At 55.2% G+C, this 15,349-nt stretch overlaps 1 protein-coding gene and 1 long non-coding RNA gene across 4 annotated transcripts in view; one reads left to right on the top strand and one right to left on the bottom strand.

Annotated features, from left to right (window-relative positions):
* LOC309650967 overlaps positions 1-15,349 on the top strand; it is a 356,435-nt gene that overhangs the window by 157,264 nt on the left and 183,822 nt on the right. The gene's annotated exons all lie outside the window — the stretch shown is intronic.
* The window catches only part of USP36 (ubiquitin specific peptidase 36), a 35,987-nt gene continuing 24,901 nt past the window's right edge, over positions 4,264-15,349 (bottom strand). For 2 of the 3 annotated variants that reach the window (XM_082442969.1, XM_082442970.1), the window contains exons 14-21: positions 13,497-14,162; positions 12,771-12,901; positions 10,631-11,215; positions 10,028-10,221; positions 8,193-8,294; positions 7,227-7,342; positions 6,710-6,861; positions 4,264-6,459 (exon numbers count right to left, since the gene is read on the bottom strand). In XM_082442969.1, coding sequence (XP_082299095.1) covers positions 6,730-6,861; positions 7,227-7,342; positions 8,193-8,294; positions 10,028-10,221; positions 10,631-11,215; positions 12,771-12,901; positions 13,497-14,162 — 1,926 coding nt within the window. In that variant the 3' untranslated portion in view covers positions 4,264-6,459; positions 6,710-6,729. The remainder of the gene's footprint in view (positions 6,460-6,709; positions 6,862-7,226; positions 7,343-8,192; positions 8,295-10,027; positions 10,222-10,630; positions 11,216-12,770; positions 12,902-13,496; positions 14,163-15,349) is intronic. The other variant, XM_082442971.1, reaches the window with a different exon arrangement.

The raw sequence follows: 15,349 nt of genomic DNA on the forward strand, positions 1-15,349 counted from the left end.
TGGGGGCCTGGAATTTGGGACCCACCGAAGGCAACACCCACCGGTCTCTGCCAAGGGGAAGTGTCTAGCCGAGGCCATGTAAGGCAGAAAACAGCAGAGCAGTACACGTAAGAAGGGAGAATAAAGTACATGAACCACGGATCATTTCTATTACTGTAAGAGCAAAAAACCACATCAATGTGCATTTTAACAGTCCCAACGGTTAGCGCGGGACGATGAAGGCTGACACATCCTTTCAACAACACAGCTGTGACAGGTGCTGGGAAACCTGAGGACGGGAATGATTTGATTAGGGCTTCTAGTCTTGAAGGACTGTCCTGGGGGCCAGGAAGGCAGACCAGGAAGCAGGTCCACTGGAGGTTGGAGAACTGGTTAGAAGACAATTCGAGTCCAAGAGAAAAGTGGTGGCGACCCAAGCTGAGAGCCAGGCGGTGGGGATGCGAAAGAGAGGACTTTCCGGCAGCCAGAATTCTGTCACTGATGCGTGGGGGTAACGTGTAGGAGGTGCTGAGCGTGGCGGGCATGTTTCTGGCTTTGGCATCAGGGTGGATGGTGGGCCCCCAGCCATGGGAGGGACACAGGAGGAGCAGGACACAGGTAAGAGGAGGGCAGACAAAACAATGAACTCTGTCTGGGCCACAGATTTGCCAGTAGGATATCCAGTAAAAGATGTTCCTCGGGCTATATTGATTAGACAATGGGGTATATTGATTGGAGTGGATTGATTCTGGCTACATCTAAGTATCCAGGGCTCACCAGATCCAACAGATTTAACACTGAAGGGACAGAAAAAGAAGAGCTCTTCAGGGAGACGGGGGTGAATAGTGTCCAATCCCGAAAAGAAGTTGTGGCAAAGGCTCATCAGATTTGGGAATTGGGTCACTGAGTGGAGTGATGCGGGCAGAAAGCAGACTAAGGACCGTGGAGAAGGAAGCAGAGGGCAAATCGAAGCTTAGGTGAGGGAGAGGGTGGCTGGGAGGGGACACGGAAACAATGGCCCTTTTTTAGGATGGCTGACACTTGAACACGTTCATGAGAGAAGGAAGGGGGAAGAGCGAGACACAGGAGGCAGATGGGATAATCACTGAGGCGAGGTCCCCAAGGGGTGGAAGAGGTCGGTCTGGAGAGCACATTGAGGTCCCCACAGGGGGGTCCTACAGACCATCCCGTGTAAGAACCATTAGATCAGAGCTGTGAGTGTGGTCCCCACCCAGCAGCGGGTTCAGCATCCCCTAGGAACATGCTAGAAATGCAAATTCTCAGACCTCACCCCAGACCTGCTGTATCAGAATGTCGGGGGATGGGGCCCAGCAACCTGTGTTTTAACAACCCCCTGGTGATTCTGACCCTCTCTCAAACCCCGGACTAGCACAGCAGTTCTCAACACTGGCCGCCCAGTAGAATCACTCAGGAAGGGTTTGCCCAAGGCTCACTCTCGAGAGTCTCATTTCCTTCACATTTGTATTAAATTAAATTAGTATTAACTAACTCTCCCAGGTGATTCTGGGCTCCGTGAGTGTTGGAACCGCTAGGTTAGAGGGAGAATAGACCACATGGAGAGGGAGAGAAGTTGCTTATGGTTTTGGTTTTCTCGTGTTTCGCTGTTTATTTCGGAGTGGGAGGCAACTCTTGCAGTGGGATGAAAATCATTTGCCAAGAGTAAGGGGCACACAGGCGGTGGGAGGGCACAAACGTGCAACAGCCACTCATGGGATGGGAGAGAGGGGCCCCCTGCGACAGCCTAATGAAGCATGGCAACCAGCTTTGGGCAGCTGGATGGTCCTCCCCGACGGTACCAGCCGGTCCTGATGCAGGAGTGGGGAAGGAAGGAGCAGGAAGCAGCTGGGCTAAGCAGAGTCTGTGCAGCAGGGGCTCCTCCAGGCACGAGCGTGGGCTAAAGGGAGGAGCCAGTGCAGGTGACCGGCCATGAGGCCCCGAAGGCAAAGGGAGAACCACACCGCTGAGCTCCCACCAGGTGTCCCATGACACATCCTCAAGCTGCCTGGGATGACCAGAACCTAGTTTCACCTAGGTCCCATCTACATGGAGGCTGTCCACGCTACCAGGCTGGGCAGGACTCGTACCCTGGCCTTCCTCACTCCATCGTACCAGCCAGCCTTTCACTGCTCACTCCTGACTCCCGAGGTCGGCCGAGCTTCTAATGGATGTTCACCTGGTTCCCCAGGTGTCCTGCACTTTTTAATCGGGAGACTCCATGCTCCCTGGTCACCTCCTTCTCACACCTGTGGTTCTCCCCATTCTGTTCTGATAACGCAGGCTTGGCTGCATCACAGCCTTGGAATCTGTCACCCACCTGCCTCTCTGGTACGACGTGCCCTACCACTCAACTGACTTCCCAAGCCAGAGGTCTTCCCCCAACCCTGAACCTTCCACCTTATCTGTTACCTTTGCTCTTGATTCCACCTCCAAATGCCCAAGTGGCCCCACCTCTTCTGTTACTACCATGTCATAGTTCCAGACATGAGCACTTCTTGGCCAGCCTGTTGGACTGGTCATCTTCACCTGTCTTCTCCACCCCCGCCCCTGGTCTGCACGCACACTGCCATCAGCCTTGGGTGTGTAAAGAGCGAATCAGACCTTGTAGACCCTTGCTGACGACACCGCAGACACTCACTGTAACCCGAAAGACACACAAAGAAAGGCTGGCATCAAAGGTTCCTACCGAAATTATCAATGGAGAAGCATCCTGTGCTTTTGCCTTGTCACCTGACAGGGTCGTTCAAGTCAGCGCCACCAGCTGGAGCCTACTCACCTGTCAACCCTCCATTCACAGCCTCCCCTCGTCCCCGAGGCCACACCAGGCAGAGCTGGCACGCCCTCCTCCTAGTTCCCACTGGAGCCGGCAGCTCTATGCTTGAGACCGCGGGCTGCCAGTGGGAAACTTGGCCTTATTCATCTTCTACACACCCTGAACCATGTTGCTACTGTTGGGAAACAGTAACAACATGGAAAAGCTATGGTCTTGCTTGTATGACCCCTGTGCCCAGATTTGTAGTGGATCAACTCCAGCTGCCTCCCAGCCTGTGATGCAGAACCTTTGGACACAAGTTTGGCTGGTGAGACAGGCCCATGAACTGCATCAGTCACCCCAAACTCTCTCCCATCTGCCGAGCACCCCCTCTGGTTTGGGTCCAGATGTCTCACCTCACCTGTTCTTACTCTGCTGTCCTCATTTTGAGCTGTCTGGCCACCACCCCCGCCCCGGCCCCCGCCGCAGTGACTGGAATAGAGTCCCGGTGTCAGAGGGGCATGTTTGGGTGGGGCACTGTGGGGTGTCACTGAAGGGAAGGAAGGGGTAAGGAGCTGCGGGGCTTGGGCACCAGAACCCACTCAACGGAAACCTGCCTTCGCCTGGGACTACACTAGCTCCTGTCACCCACTCACAGGCACTGCTCCTGCCACCTGTAACCTCCCGATCACGGAGCGCTCTGCAGGGACCTGTGCCCCCTCCTGGCCTTACCCCGCTTCCAGGACATGTGCTATCAGCCAGACCCTGCCCCTCCTGCTCCTGTCAAGCCTGACAAGAGCAGCGATGTCCATGTGAGTCCAAATTACATTCTGTATCAACACTGAATTCCAGTCTGCACAGGAAACGAGTTTTCCTCACCACGGCCTCCAGCATGTGGCTGAAGCAGCAGCTGGGCGTGCCCGCTCGGGTCAGGGGAGACTGAACGGGCACTGACCACGTCCCCGTGCCCTACCCACCGCTGCGCACAAGCCAGGCTCAGGAGGGGGTCCCCAAACCAGAAGCCTGGGTCGTCCCTGCCAACCGTGAGGAAAACTCAGTTTAGCAAAACCTATGATTTCTCCCTCATCTTTCCCTGCAGAAATCCAACCATTTGGTTCAAAAAATTTTCAAACAAACCTCAGTGGAATGATACTGTTTCCAAGTTTCAATCTGGTGCTCATTGAAAATCACCCTCAAAGCTCAGGGAGTCACTTCAAAGGATTTCTCCCTTCTTAAATTCAAATAAATGTATGTATTAAGACATTCAAATAAACCTCTTTATTTCCCCTTTATTCTTAACAAAGACCTGTTCTAAGCTTTGCTGCACAGACTGCTAAAGGCACCTGGCTCCCACTCACAGACAGGTGACCAGAAAGTGCCTGAGGCCAAGCTCACATGCGAACTGGGACAGCAGACTGGGGTCAACCTCACATGCGAACTGGGACAGCAGACTGGGGTCAGGGTGAACCTTTTAAAAGTCAAAGGGAAAAAAAAAACAAAGACACAGGCAGGACTCACAAAAACTCATTGTTTTATTGCACCAAGATCTTGGCAACATCTGGGGCCCCTCAGCCCCTGGAGCGGAGGTGCAGTTCACGAGCTGTGGGCTCGACGCGCACACGGGGCCGAGGTGTGAGCAGGGCCCCAGCCAAGGGTCAGGGAGTGAGAGGGCTGAGGACCACTGGGAGGGGTGACCCCCCAAACACGAAGTTAAATTAGACCCATGTTCTAAGTCAACAAAGTCTAAGACCGCCACTATAGAAGCTTTAGTTCTTTATACACGTACACCTAGGATCTGGACTCGATTTCTGGGCCTATCCTTTCCCTCCCAGTTTGGCCGATGATTCTCCGTGGGATGGGAGGACTTGTCTACTTAACAGCGATACTTAAATGCTGCAGGGTCAGGCCAGTGCTCACCCCTGCCCAGGAGAAAACGGGTACGTTTTCCTCAGGAAAAGGCTTTATAATTATATAGTGGAGAAAGGAAGAGACTTGTTTGGAGAAGAGGGAGAGAGGGAAAGGAGATCAATTCTGTGCTAGCAAACAACTGAATTTTTCTTTTTTCAGCTACAGAACATGATAAAAATATGGTCGGGGAAATAGTTCACGCAGGAATGGAGGTTAACATCTCAAGAGAGAAAAAAACCCTGCCCACGGAGGCACCTGCCTTCCCTCCTGAGATGACAAATGACAGAGCCACAGGGCACTGGGGTGGGCCCCTCAGCTTTGAGCAAGGTGTGGTTGACATGCAGGAATCAGTCCTCTGAAAAAGACAAAAAGGCTCCCGGGCCAGTCCAGGCAGAGCCCGGTTCCCATCTGCTGGGACCAGAGCAGCCCCAGCGCAGGCCACTGGTATTATTCTCCCCAACTTTTTAAAGAGAAATACAAAAACAGGAAGAAAAAAACATAAAGAACGACCCACATGAAAAAATTAACATAGCTCCCCGTATAAAAAATGTAACGCTTTTTCGATACCACCAGGATCCCCCAGGCCCCAGAACAAGCAGCAGAGCAAAGGGCAAGGCTCCGTGAGGAAGAAAGTGGGGGCCAGACAAGTGCATCGGGCCTCAGGCCGAGGAGACCACTCGAAGGACAGGACCAGGCATTGGTCCACTCCCACACGAAGTGATACCAAGAGGAGAGGAAGCGTGGACATGCACTGAGGGATAATCTTCAGATTTACTTCCATACCTTCTACCACTGGGACATGCATCCTTTTTCTGGACAGTACCACCTCACTGAGGATTTCCCATATTTATTAAATTATAAGTTCGCAGGCACAGCTTGAACAAGATAAAAAAGTGATTGTGATCTTCTCGAGTAATACAATCATCTAAATTCAAAAAGCACTCACAAAATTGAGCAAACGAAGCCAGTATTTGCATATTAGGGAGAGGAAACATATTGCTGATGGAAGCCACAGGCCTGGTGAAAAATAAATGTTTTATATCAAGTAGTAAAATAAACGGAGAATCTACCCCAAGACCACCACCTCAGTAAGGACCCCCGGGTTACTGCAGCTGCAAGGGAGGGTCCAGCAAAGCCACCTTGGAACAAGTAGCAGCCTGAGAAGCAGATGTGTCGGCACACCTTTTCGGCCCCCAACCTGCCCCACTACAGCCACCTGCTCTCCAGAGAGGGTCTAGAGTTTCCTGCAAGAGAGAGATGCACTGGCAGGGCTGCCCGCCCCGCAATTCCACAAAAGGGAGAGGCAGCGGCGTGGGGCCGGCCCGGGGTGCCGCCGACTCTCTGAGGCTGGACAGGTAAGGCATACAGAGCCCCCACCTGAGGAAGCGGGAGGCGCAGGATGAGTTGGCAGCGCCAGCCGCCAGGAGTGGGGGACGGAGGGCCCGTCGAGAAGGGCAACTGGCTGCACGCCGTCATCTCTGGAGCTCGAGGTCACACTGGGAAGGCGCAGCCGCCGTCCTCCCCGCTGTCCCCCGCAGACCCAGGCCAGACGCCGCCGGCCAGCAGCACAGGGCGCTCAGGCCCATCCCGGGTCCCAGTTGCTGTGCTGCCCCCTGCTCTAAGAGTCCCCGTGTCCGTCACAGTGCATGTTGTGTCACCAGAGGTCCTGATCCACAGAAGCCCGGGGCCTCTGTGGGCCGTCCCCCATGGCAGGCCTGGAGCCGACAGAGCCAGCAAGTCCTCAGCAAGTGGCTCTTCAGTCCAGATAGACGGTCCCCGGGAAGGGACCACGTCTCTGGAGGCTGTGAGGCAAAGAACATCATTCTTGAGGGAGAGAAACGAGACCCTAGGAGTCCCACCACCAGCCCTGGAGAGCGTGTCCCACACAGGCAACGACACTGACACGAGATGGAGCCTGGAAACAGCCTGGTCCTCAATCTGCGAGTGACCGGTGTGTGCACACCACACTCCACGCCGTACACACCACAGCCCATGCACGACTGCACACACACACACACACACACACACACACACACACACGCACAAACTGACCCATCTTGACAGCTGCAAATTCAGCGGCGATAGCTGAGACTGGAAGCCTTAGCTGGATGAGTCACAGACCAAAAGTTCCGTCTACTCTGAAGTTTCTGGAAGGCGTTGAAGTTTCTTTTCTTCTCTCTCTTGAATTTTTTCAATTTCTTTTCCTATGTCAAGAATCACAGTGTCACAATTCCCAAACAGGGCTCCCCCGGGTCCCGGTGGCTCCTTTCCAAGTGCTTACTACGTGCCAGCACGAGTCTCAACGTGCGACCTAAACGAACAGATTTACTCTCCACGTGACCCACGGAAGGTGTCCCCATGACCCCCACTTCACTGATGGAGGAGCAGGAGCAACTGGAGGACAGAGGCTTCCTGAACCCGGGCAGCATGGCTCCAGTCTCGCCCTCGGCCACTCTGCAAGGCTGCTGCCCCTTCAAACAGCCCTGAAGATCCAAGTCCTCCCCAGCGCCCCCCGAGCTGAGCTACTCCGCAGCGCTCCGCCCCCGCCGGGCGCCACCACACATCATACCTTCCCTCGGTCGAACTCTTCGTCCCAGTCGTCAATGACTGTGGCCATGCAGGCCAGCCTGCTGTCCTGAATGGCGTCCTGACTGACAGCTGACACCTCGCCGTCCCACGTCAAAACTGCAAGACAGACACTGGCATTGCGACCTGTGTGGGTCCCCAGCTGCCCTGTGGATTTACTTCAAGGGTGAAGTTTACAAACTAGGCTGGTCTACTCCTAATTATTCAAAAAGTTTTGAGTGCCACCTTTTGGTGAAAATGGATACACAGAGAAGGAAAAGGGGAGGAACAGAGTGGTCTCCGGTGTGTAGGCCAGTCAGTGATCCCGTCACTTAAAAGCAAACACTGTTAACCCCAAATATTTAGTTCTTTTTAAGCCCATGCCCTCATCTGAGAAACAAAGATCTTGCGTTCTTTCTCAGAGTCCGAATTAGAAAAATAACGTTCTAAATAAAAACTTACAGCATGAGTGCTGGATGAGTTTTTCGGTCTGTTGCCTACCCCGACTCTGGGATTCTAACGCTCTCCCTGGCTGCCCTGCCCTGCCCAAACGCGCCCACCCTGCCCTCTCCCTGGCTGGCCTGCCCTGCCCTGCCCAAACGCGCCCACCCTGCCCTCTCCCTGGCTGGCCTGCCCTGCCCTGCCCAAACGCGCCCACCCTGCCCTCTCCCTGGCTGGCCTGCCCTGCCCTGCCCAAACGCGCCCACCCTGCCCTCTCCCCGGCTCCCAGAGCCCAGGGGGAAGCTGCTCTGGATCCCCACCGCAGACAAAACCCGCCTGCAGGGTTCTTAATCTGCATGCAATGGCAGGAGGGTCAGAGAGGGTACAACAGACATGTACATTCCTCTTCCCGTCTTCGGAGCCAAGCAATTCCTAGGCACAAGGCTCAACACAGGAGGTCTGTTTCAGGCCTCCCTACCTCCTCATAAGCCAACTGCAGAAGACAGAAGTCAAGTCTCAAAACCAGTACCTCTTCTCCCGTAAGCTTTATCAGATGAATATTTGAGCAATTCCTGGACCACATCGGATTCTCTCTCTCTGTCCCAGGATAGAAGAGGAGCCTGTCCCAGCCCTGCAATCAGAATAACATTTACATACATTAAAAATAAACCACCGAGGAAACGCTCGCACACCTTTTACTTACAACAGAATTGCAGAACTTACTAATGACAAATTCTTTAAAGAATGTGTAAAAGCAAGCTCTTCCTGCCTGCCTGCCTGTGACAAGGGAGTTAACGATTATTCTTTCTCAAGAGAAGAGGTTATTGGTCCAAATCAACTCTGCAAAAGATGAAAACCTGAACACCGAAAACAGAGCAAAAAACCTACAGGCAGCAGTGAGCCCTCGGTCTGAAGGAGCAAGGGAGGGGAGCTCCCGCTGGAGGCTCCTCGCCTGCAGGGAAGGGGCAGAAACCCGGAGCGGCGCGAACTGGAGGGACAAGGTGCCGCCGCCACCACCACCACCGCAGCAGCAGGGCAGCTCCCACCTCCCTGCCCCCAGGGAGCCTGGCCAGCAAGGACATCTGCACAGACAGCACTGACCGCCCCTCATCAGGGCTCTAGAAATGACGTCTGAGCTGCTCCTGGCCTCTGCCCAGTCCCCCTAACCACCCACAACTGTCAGAATAGACTCACCTCCCTAAACACAAGCCTGACCTCATCTCTCTGGTCCGCCAATTTGGCAATGACCTGGTGCCCTTCAGGCTCAGTGCTCTGAGCAGGACAGCGTCCACTGTCTGCCCCCAGCCTGTCCCCCGCACGCCCTCTCCAGCCGCTCCTCAGCACAGCTCGGGCCTGGTGGTCACGCGGAGCCACCTGCAACCCGGGCTCTGGCCTCTTTAGGGTCACAAATGCCCGCCCCCATTTTGGGATCATGAACAAACACACGGGGCGCCGGGCGTCCCTGCAGCCCCAGCACCTGCCCGCCGCGCACTTCCTGCTCTGCACTGGGCAGAGAGCCTTGGGGCCTGGCAGCACCTCCTGCTTGGCTGACGTGCTCACAAAGTGACCCCGTCTGACGACAGCCGGTCTCTGCAGCCTTTTCTCCAATGACACACGGGCTGCCTGAAGTGGCCATTCCTCACTGCCTAGCAGTTAGTGCTTTTGCCGTGTAATTAATGGAATTCCGTGTTTATTCATGAATTCGTTTCTCCGGAGTTTGAAAAACTACAAACCCATCCCCGGGAACCAGTGTGCCCCCAAGACGATCCACCACCTGGGGGCCCCTTCCTGAAGTGCTGAGGACCTTCTCTCCCCTCATTTAACAGACACATTCCACCAGGAGAGCCTGGTGAAACGAGCCAGCCCACTAAGGAAAAAGAGAAAACGAAACATGAACGAGGCGCTTGGTGGAGGCCTCAGCCTGGGCACGGCCAAAGCACACAGAACCCTAACAGCAAAAGGCCACACGATCTTCAGAAAGGCCGGCTACAAAGAGAGGCAGAGGGAGGTGAGCTTCTGAACCCAATGCTGCAAGTTCAACTGGCAAAGAAAAACGCCAGGCTGGGCGGCCCAGGAGTAATTCCAGTGGGAAGGTTTAGACAGGAACAGCCCTGAACCAGAAGAAACCCTGCGCTCACAGAACGTGTAAAGTTTACATGTACCCCATCTTTTCCTACGGGGTAGTTCGGGCTGAACGATCTGCCAGGTGAGGAGGCCCAAGTGGGCAGACAGCTGGCACGAGGGCAGAGGTAAGAGGTCTTCCAGCGGGCCCCTCCCAATGTACCGCACCTGCCTCTAGACGCACAGGGCAGGCTGGCTCCCACCCCCTGCTCCCCTGGCGTCCCCTCCCGGCCCAGTGCACACCTGTGGGGCCTCCGGGAGCCTGGCCATTCACAGCTGTCCCTGGCCTGCTCCCAGGGACTACAGAGCCCCTCTGGCCCTCAGGCTCATTCTCTTCTACTTCCTGCTGTGACTCCTGCTTCCTTTTTTTCTTTTTCTTTTTCCTTGGTGATGCTGCAATGGTCTCTGGCTGGACGACATCTGAAGAAGAGCAGCTCCTAGGAAGTCAGAGTTGACAGTCAGCTCCTAGCAAACTGAGGCCCAGATACCCCGTGAACTTTGGTGCATGTGCCTCAGCCCCGCAGAAGAGCCCCAGGAGACTCCACCCGAACCTGACCAGGACCTGCCCACGGCCACAGTCCAGAAAAGCACACAAGTGCGTTTTTAATCCGAGGCAAGTCCTACAAAGTGGACGACAGGACTCCAGTGCAGCCCGGCCCGGGTCACGTGACCTCCCAGCACCTACGGGGCTGGCCAGGTCCAGAATGCTGTTTCCACTCACCACCCGCCTGGGACACCTGACAATACAGTCACGTCCCAGAGGGCCGGGCAGCGCCTGTATTTCCAGACAGCACCCACTGGGAGTGGACTGTGTGTGAGCGGCGGTGCAGGGCTCCTTGCTCTCACCCATGCCGAGGTGGGTCCTGGCGGAGGCAGTCTTCTCCGCCAAGGCCCTCAGCTCCCTTCCTCCTCCTCTTCCTGCGGCTCACGCGGTGGCCATCGCTCCCGCATCCCACGGGCCAGCCGTTCCCCGGCTGCTGTCCGCCCTCTTCCTCCGGTCTGCCCACCGACGGCTCCGCCCGACCCTCCTTCCTGTGCGCAGGGCTCCAGGGCGGCCCTGCCGTGCGCCCCGCCTGCAGAGGGGAGGCGTCCGTGTCCCCCGTGTGCTTCCTCTTCCTCCTCCTCCTCTTCCTAGGAGGCCCTGGAGGGGCCGCCACAGCCGTGCAGGTCTCTGAGCCCTGACCCTGGGTCTCTCCCACGCGGGTCTTCTTCCTCTTCTTACAGAGACCCTGGGGGGGCTCGCTGGCCTCTGGCAGCTGGTGTGAGGGGGCCCGGAAGCCCCCGTTGACCTGAGGCAGGGGCGCAGAGGCGGGCGAGTGGCTCTGTGGGTCTGATGTCTGGAGAGGCGGGGGGCTACTGGACAGTGACGGGGCGTGGGGGCCAAGGGGGGGCTTCAGATGGCTGGATGGTCTGGGAGCAGGTGACACAGCCCTGTAGGGACAGTCAGGTAGTGAGGACAGGCTGAGCTCTCCCTGCCTGCCCTCCCTCAGCCCCTTCCCTCTCAGGTCAGGATTTTATAAGAATTTCGCCTGTAAACCTCAGACATATGTACATTTCAGCGAACGTTAGAAAATACACGCTAACAAATTCAAATCTTAAGATCAAAGTTAATAAAAATCGTTACGTATCTCTTAGTTTCTTGTCACCAAGCAGTTCAAAGTACTTTTGCAAACCTTAATGTTTCAGATTCTCAATACAAATGTGTTGGGAGGAAACCTCCACTAAGCAATAAATGTCCAGCCTCCGCAAGTATCAGGTGTCTGAGCACAGGCGGTGAGTCTTGTAAGAAAGGCGGCTATAAGCCTACGCATCTTCCACTATTACCCTTCGAGGATTTTCCTCTGAAACTTGGGGTTCAGGAAAATCAGGGAAATGACTTTCCAGTCAGATGATACAGCACGACAAGTAAAGGGCAGGATTTAGAGCAAATCAAGTGAGACTCTGGGATCTCCTCCTGCCAGCTATGCGACCTTGGAAAGGTCAACTTTCCACTCTGGGCCACAATTTTCTCATCTGTGAATGAGTGGCAATAATACCCGTCTCCAAGGGTTGTTAATTAAACAGGACTGTCTCAACATCGTCTAAACTAGAACAAACTCTGATGGCAACATACAAACTGCACTACTACTCTGCGTTTTCTGGAATTTAAAAAAAAGTGATATGTCAAAGAAACAAAGAAAAAATACCCAATAAATGTCTCGGACATTTAAGGATCTAGCACATGCAAAATCCCCGTGCCAGGACTGAGAGCGGGAGGGGGGCTGGACGAAGGGAACAGCGGGGCCCCAAACGAGGAGGGCAGGGAGGGCACGTCGGCGCCGCGGCAACACCAAGCCCGCCCAAACCACCCCATGGCCTCGCCCCATCTTCCTTCCTTCCTTCCTCCCTCCCCAGCTGCCAAAGGCCTTGATAGCCCCTCAGCCCTCAAACAAGCCGTTTATCGGTAATTCTGGGCCTTTGGCCCTGGACTCACAAAGGAACACGAGCATCCCCGTACGGAGCGGGCCAGGAGGCGACAGCCCAAGCCTCCGGAGGGGCATCTCCGCAAGAGCCTGAAAAGCTCCCAAAGAACCTCGCCTCCTGCAGCAGCCTCCGCAGCGCACGGGGGGCACCTGAGCCCAATCGGGAGGCCCTCAGGGCCAGGGTGACAGACCCCACCCCACCCGAGATAAGCCAGGGAGCGCGGCTGGGAGACACAACCAGCGCACAGGACCCTGAGCTCACGCAGGGTCTGTTCAAACGCCCCCCCTCTTCCACTTCAGGGTCCCGTCACGGGGCTGGGGGGCCATAGGCAGATCAGCTCACAGCACACCCATCACCACGAGCACGTGGCAGACGACGGAAGATGAAGACAGAGTAAAAAAGCCAGGGCCTGAGAGACCAAGCCGCCTCTGCCCTGCCGAAGCCCCTTCAGCAGGAGGACAGAGGAGACACCGGGCAGACCTGTGTGCTGTCCCCACGGGGGAGGAGCGGCCGCCCCGCTTACCGGATTGTACTGACAGGCCAGGTGGAGGCGACGACGGGGTGAGTGGGTTTCCGGGGGGAGGTGAGGTCGGAGGATGGAGAGAGGGGAGGTGGACGGAGGTCATTGCCGGTTGCCCTCCGCAGGGTGCTGGCCTGCAGTTATTGACATAAATAAAAACTTGGTGCTCTAAAAAAGGTTGCCGTGAGTGAAGAGAAAAAGTAAAAATAAAATAAAAATAAAATAAAAAATAAAGGAGCCCAGAAAGATGGATGAGAGGACAGAAGAACAAAAAAGGGGGCGTGAGGGGTGAGAGAATGGTAGAAGAAGAATCAGAAGTGTTTTTGGTTAGAAACAAAAAGGAAAAAACGAAGGAAGTTTAAACAAAAATCTCAGTACGACAATTATATCACGGAGCTTCGAGGTGCACACAGAGGTGCCAGCCAGCCCGTGTCCCGTGCGTCCCCGTGCTCAGAGCTCCCTGCCGGGGACCATTCCCCAAGGCTCCCTTAGGACATCTGTCCACAGATGGAGACAGAGGATGGCTGTGTGGCCCTGACCCTCCATTGGCCACCAGCCTCACCCAATGACAGAGATGCCACAACCTGCCCAAGCCTGGACAGCCCTCCGCCACCTAGGGAAGCCCAACGTCTCGGCTCCTCGGGCGGCCAAATGCCCCTGTGCTGCCGTCCCACCCCCAAAATAAAATCGAATCCGCTCCTCAAGCCCGACACCCTCCCACACACCCACCTTCCTGGCAGAAAGGGCCAGCTTTTTGGCCGGCGGAGGAGACATGGCGTTGGCAGGCTCGGGGGCGGTGCTGCTCAGGTCGGGGCACTTGGCCTTCACCAGCTCGGCGTCCTCTCGGGCCGGCAGCACCTTGGCGGGGCCGGCAGAGTGGGTTCCCTGAGAATCGCTAAGAGGGGCGGCTCCACTCTGGGGGGCCTGGGGGCGCCTGGAGGGGCCACCGCCAGCAGGGTGCTCAGGGCTGGAGCCCCTCCTCTCGGCGGCGGGGCCCTCATCACCCACCTTGGGCCCGAGCCCGCTGGCGGTCCTGGCGGCCGGGGGCCGAGGTGAGGTAGAGAGGGTGGCCCTGCCGTCCCAGGAGCTGGGCCTGCGGCCCTCACACCTGCTGCCGCCTGGCTCGCCAGTGCCGGGGGTCCCCGGGGAGGTTTTGAGCGGTGGGGAGAAGTGCTGCAGGGGAGCTGGTTTCTTGACTTTCTTTCCAGGCTCATCCAGAACGGTTGGCGCGTGGGTAGGCGTTTTGCAGAGTTTGGGGGAAGGGGACCCCAGGGGTGGCTTGGGAGGAGTGTATCCATTCTGAGACTTCAGGCCCGACACAGAGCCATTCCTGGCAACGGGCACCCCGAGCTCTTCAGGGGTCTGAGGCTTCTTCATTGTCACAGGGTCTGGTCTCTAAAGGGGAGCAAAGCAGAGGAGGCGGTCAAAGCCGGAGGGAGCATAGCCGGCTGGCCGGGCCCCCACAGGGAGGCAGCAGGCAGGGGCTCTGAGGAGCAACTCTAGACAAATTATTTATACGGACACACGATACAGATACTGCTATTCTTTTCAGCATCTTTTGAGTTGCGCACGTATGGGTGTGCCTCTTTATAATTAACTTTACTATGAAAGCAATATATTTTCATCAAGGTTTGAGAAATACAAAAAAGTATAAAGGGAAAACATTTACCAAGTTCCATCACCTAAACATAACCCTCCATTAATAGGCTGGTGTCTTCTCCCTTTGGTCTTTTCTTCTGACACAGGTGCACAGGAGTATCTCAGTTTCACCATATGCCATTATCACCTTCATACTCTGGCCCATCAACAAAGGTCTTTAATGTTTGACTAGCGACCATCTCATTGCATGAAGAGTTTATCAACTAGACTGGCTCCAGGTCTCCTTGACATACCACTAAGGTGCTAAGTGCCCCATCCTTCTCCACAGCACCATTACAACTGGGTCTACGCCACTCACTCACCGAAATGCTCCCCGAGGCCTGCGTCGGTGCTGTTTACCATGACACGCCACCTCCACCCCCAGCCAGGTCAGGGTCTTAGAGACTATGTGCTGAAGGAATGGTCAAAAGACTGAATCTTCTTCTGTACTTAGTACTCCATGCTAATTTTTTAGAAATGGAATTACTAGGCTGTTAATATTTTCATAAATTAGGATGCATACTGCCACACTGCATTTACTGTACTCTTGCCGGCCACAATTTTTTCCCAAAATACTTGCTAATTTGATACTATTTTGAATCACTTAAACATCCATATCCTCTGCACAGGCAACAGAGTGATTTTAAGTCACTTAGGTCATTATTTCTTTATTAGCATTCTTCCTAAAAGGAATACATCTTCCCACTGCGCTGCAAAACCTGTTCACTTGTTGAGCATTTAAGTACATGGAACTTATACAATGTTACTTAGAGTAAAATAACTTTTGTGCAGCTGCAGTGTATTTGGAAAGTTATTTTCATGATGAAAACACGCAGGGTCAGTGAAGAGGCCTTGCGGTGGCCTGACCAGGGGGTGGGGGGGTGGGGGCCGGGCTCGTCCTCAGGCACCCCCATGCCCGTCGCTGTTCCTCTGGGCAGCACCCG

This window comes from Balaenoptera physalus, assembly GCF_965194825.1.
Source record: "Balaenoptera physalus genome assembly, chromosome: 20".
NCBI classification, from domain to species: Eukaryota; Metazoa; Chordata; class Mammalia; order Artiodactyla; family Balaenopteridae; genus Balaenoptera; species Balaenoptera physalus.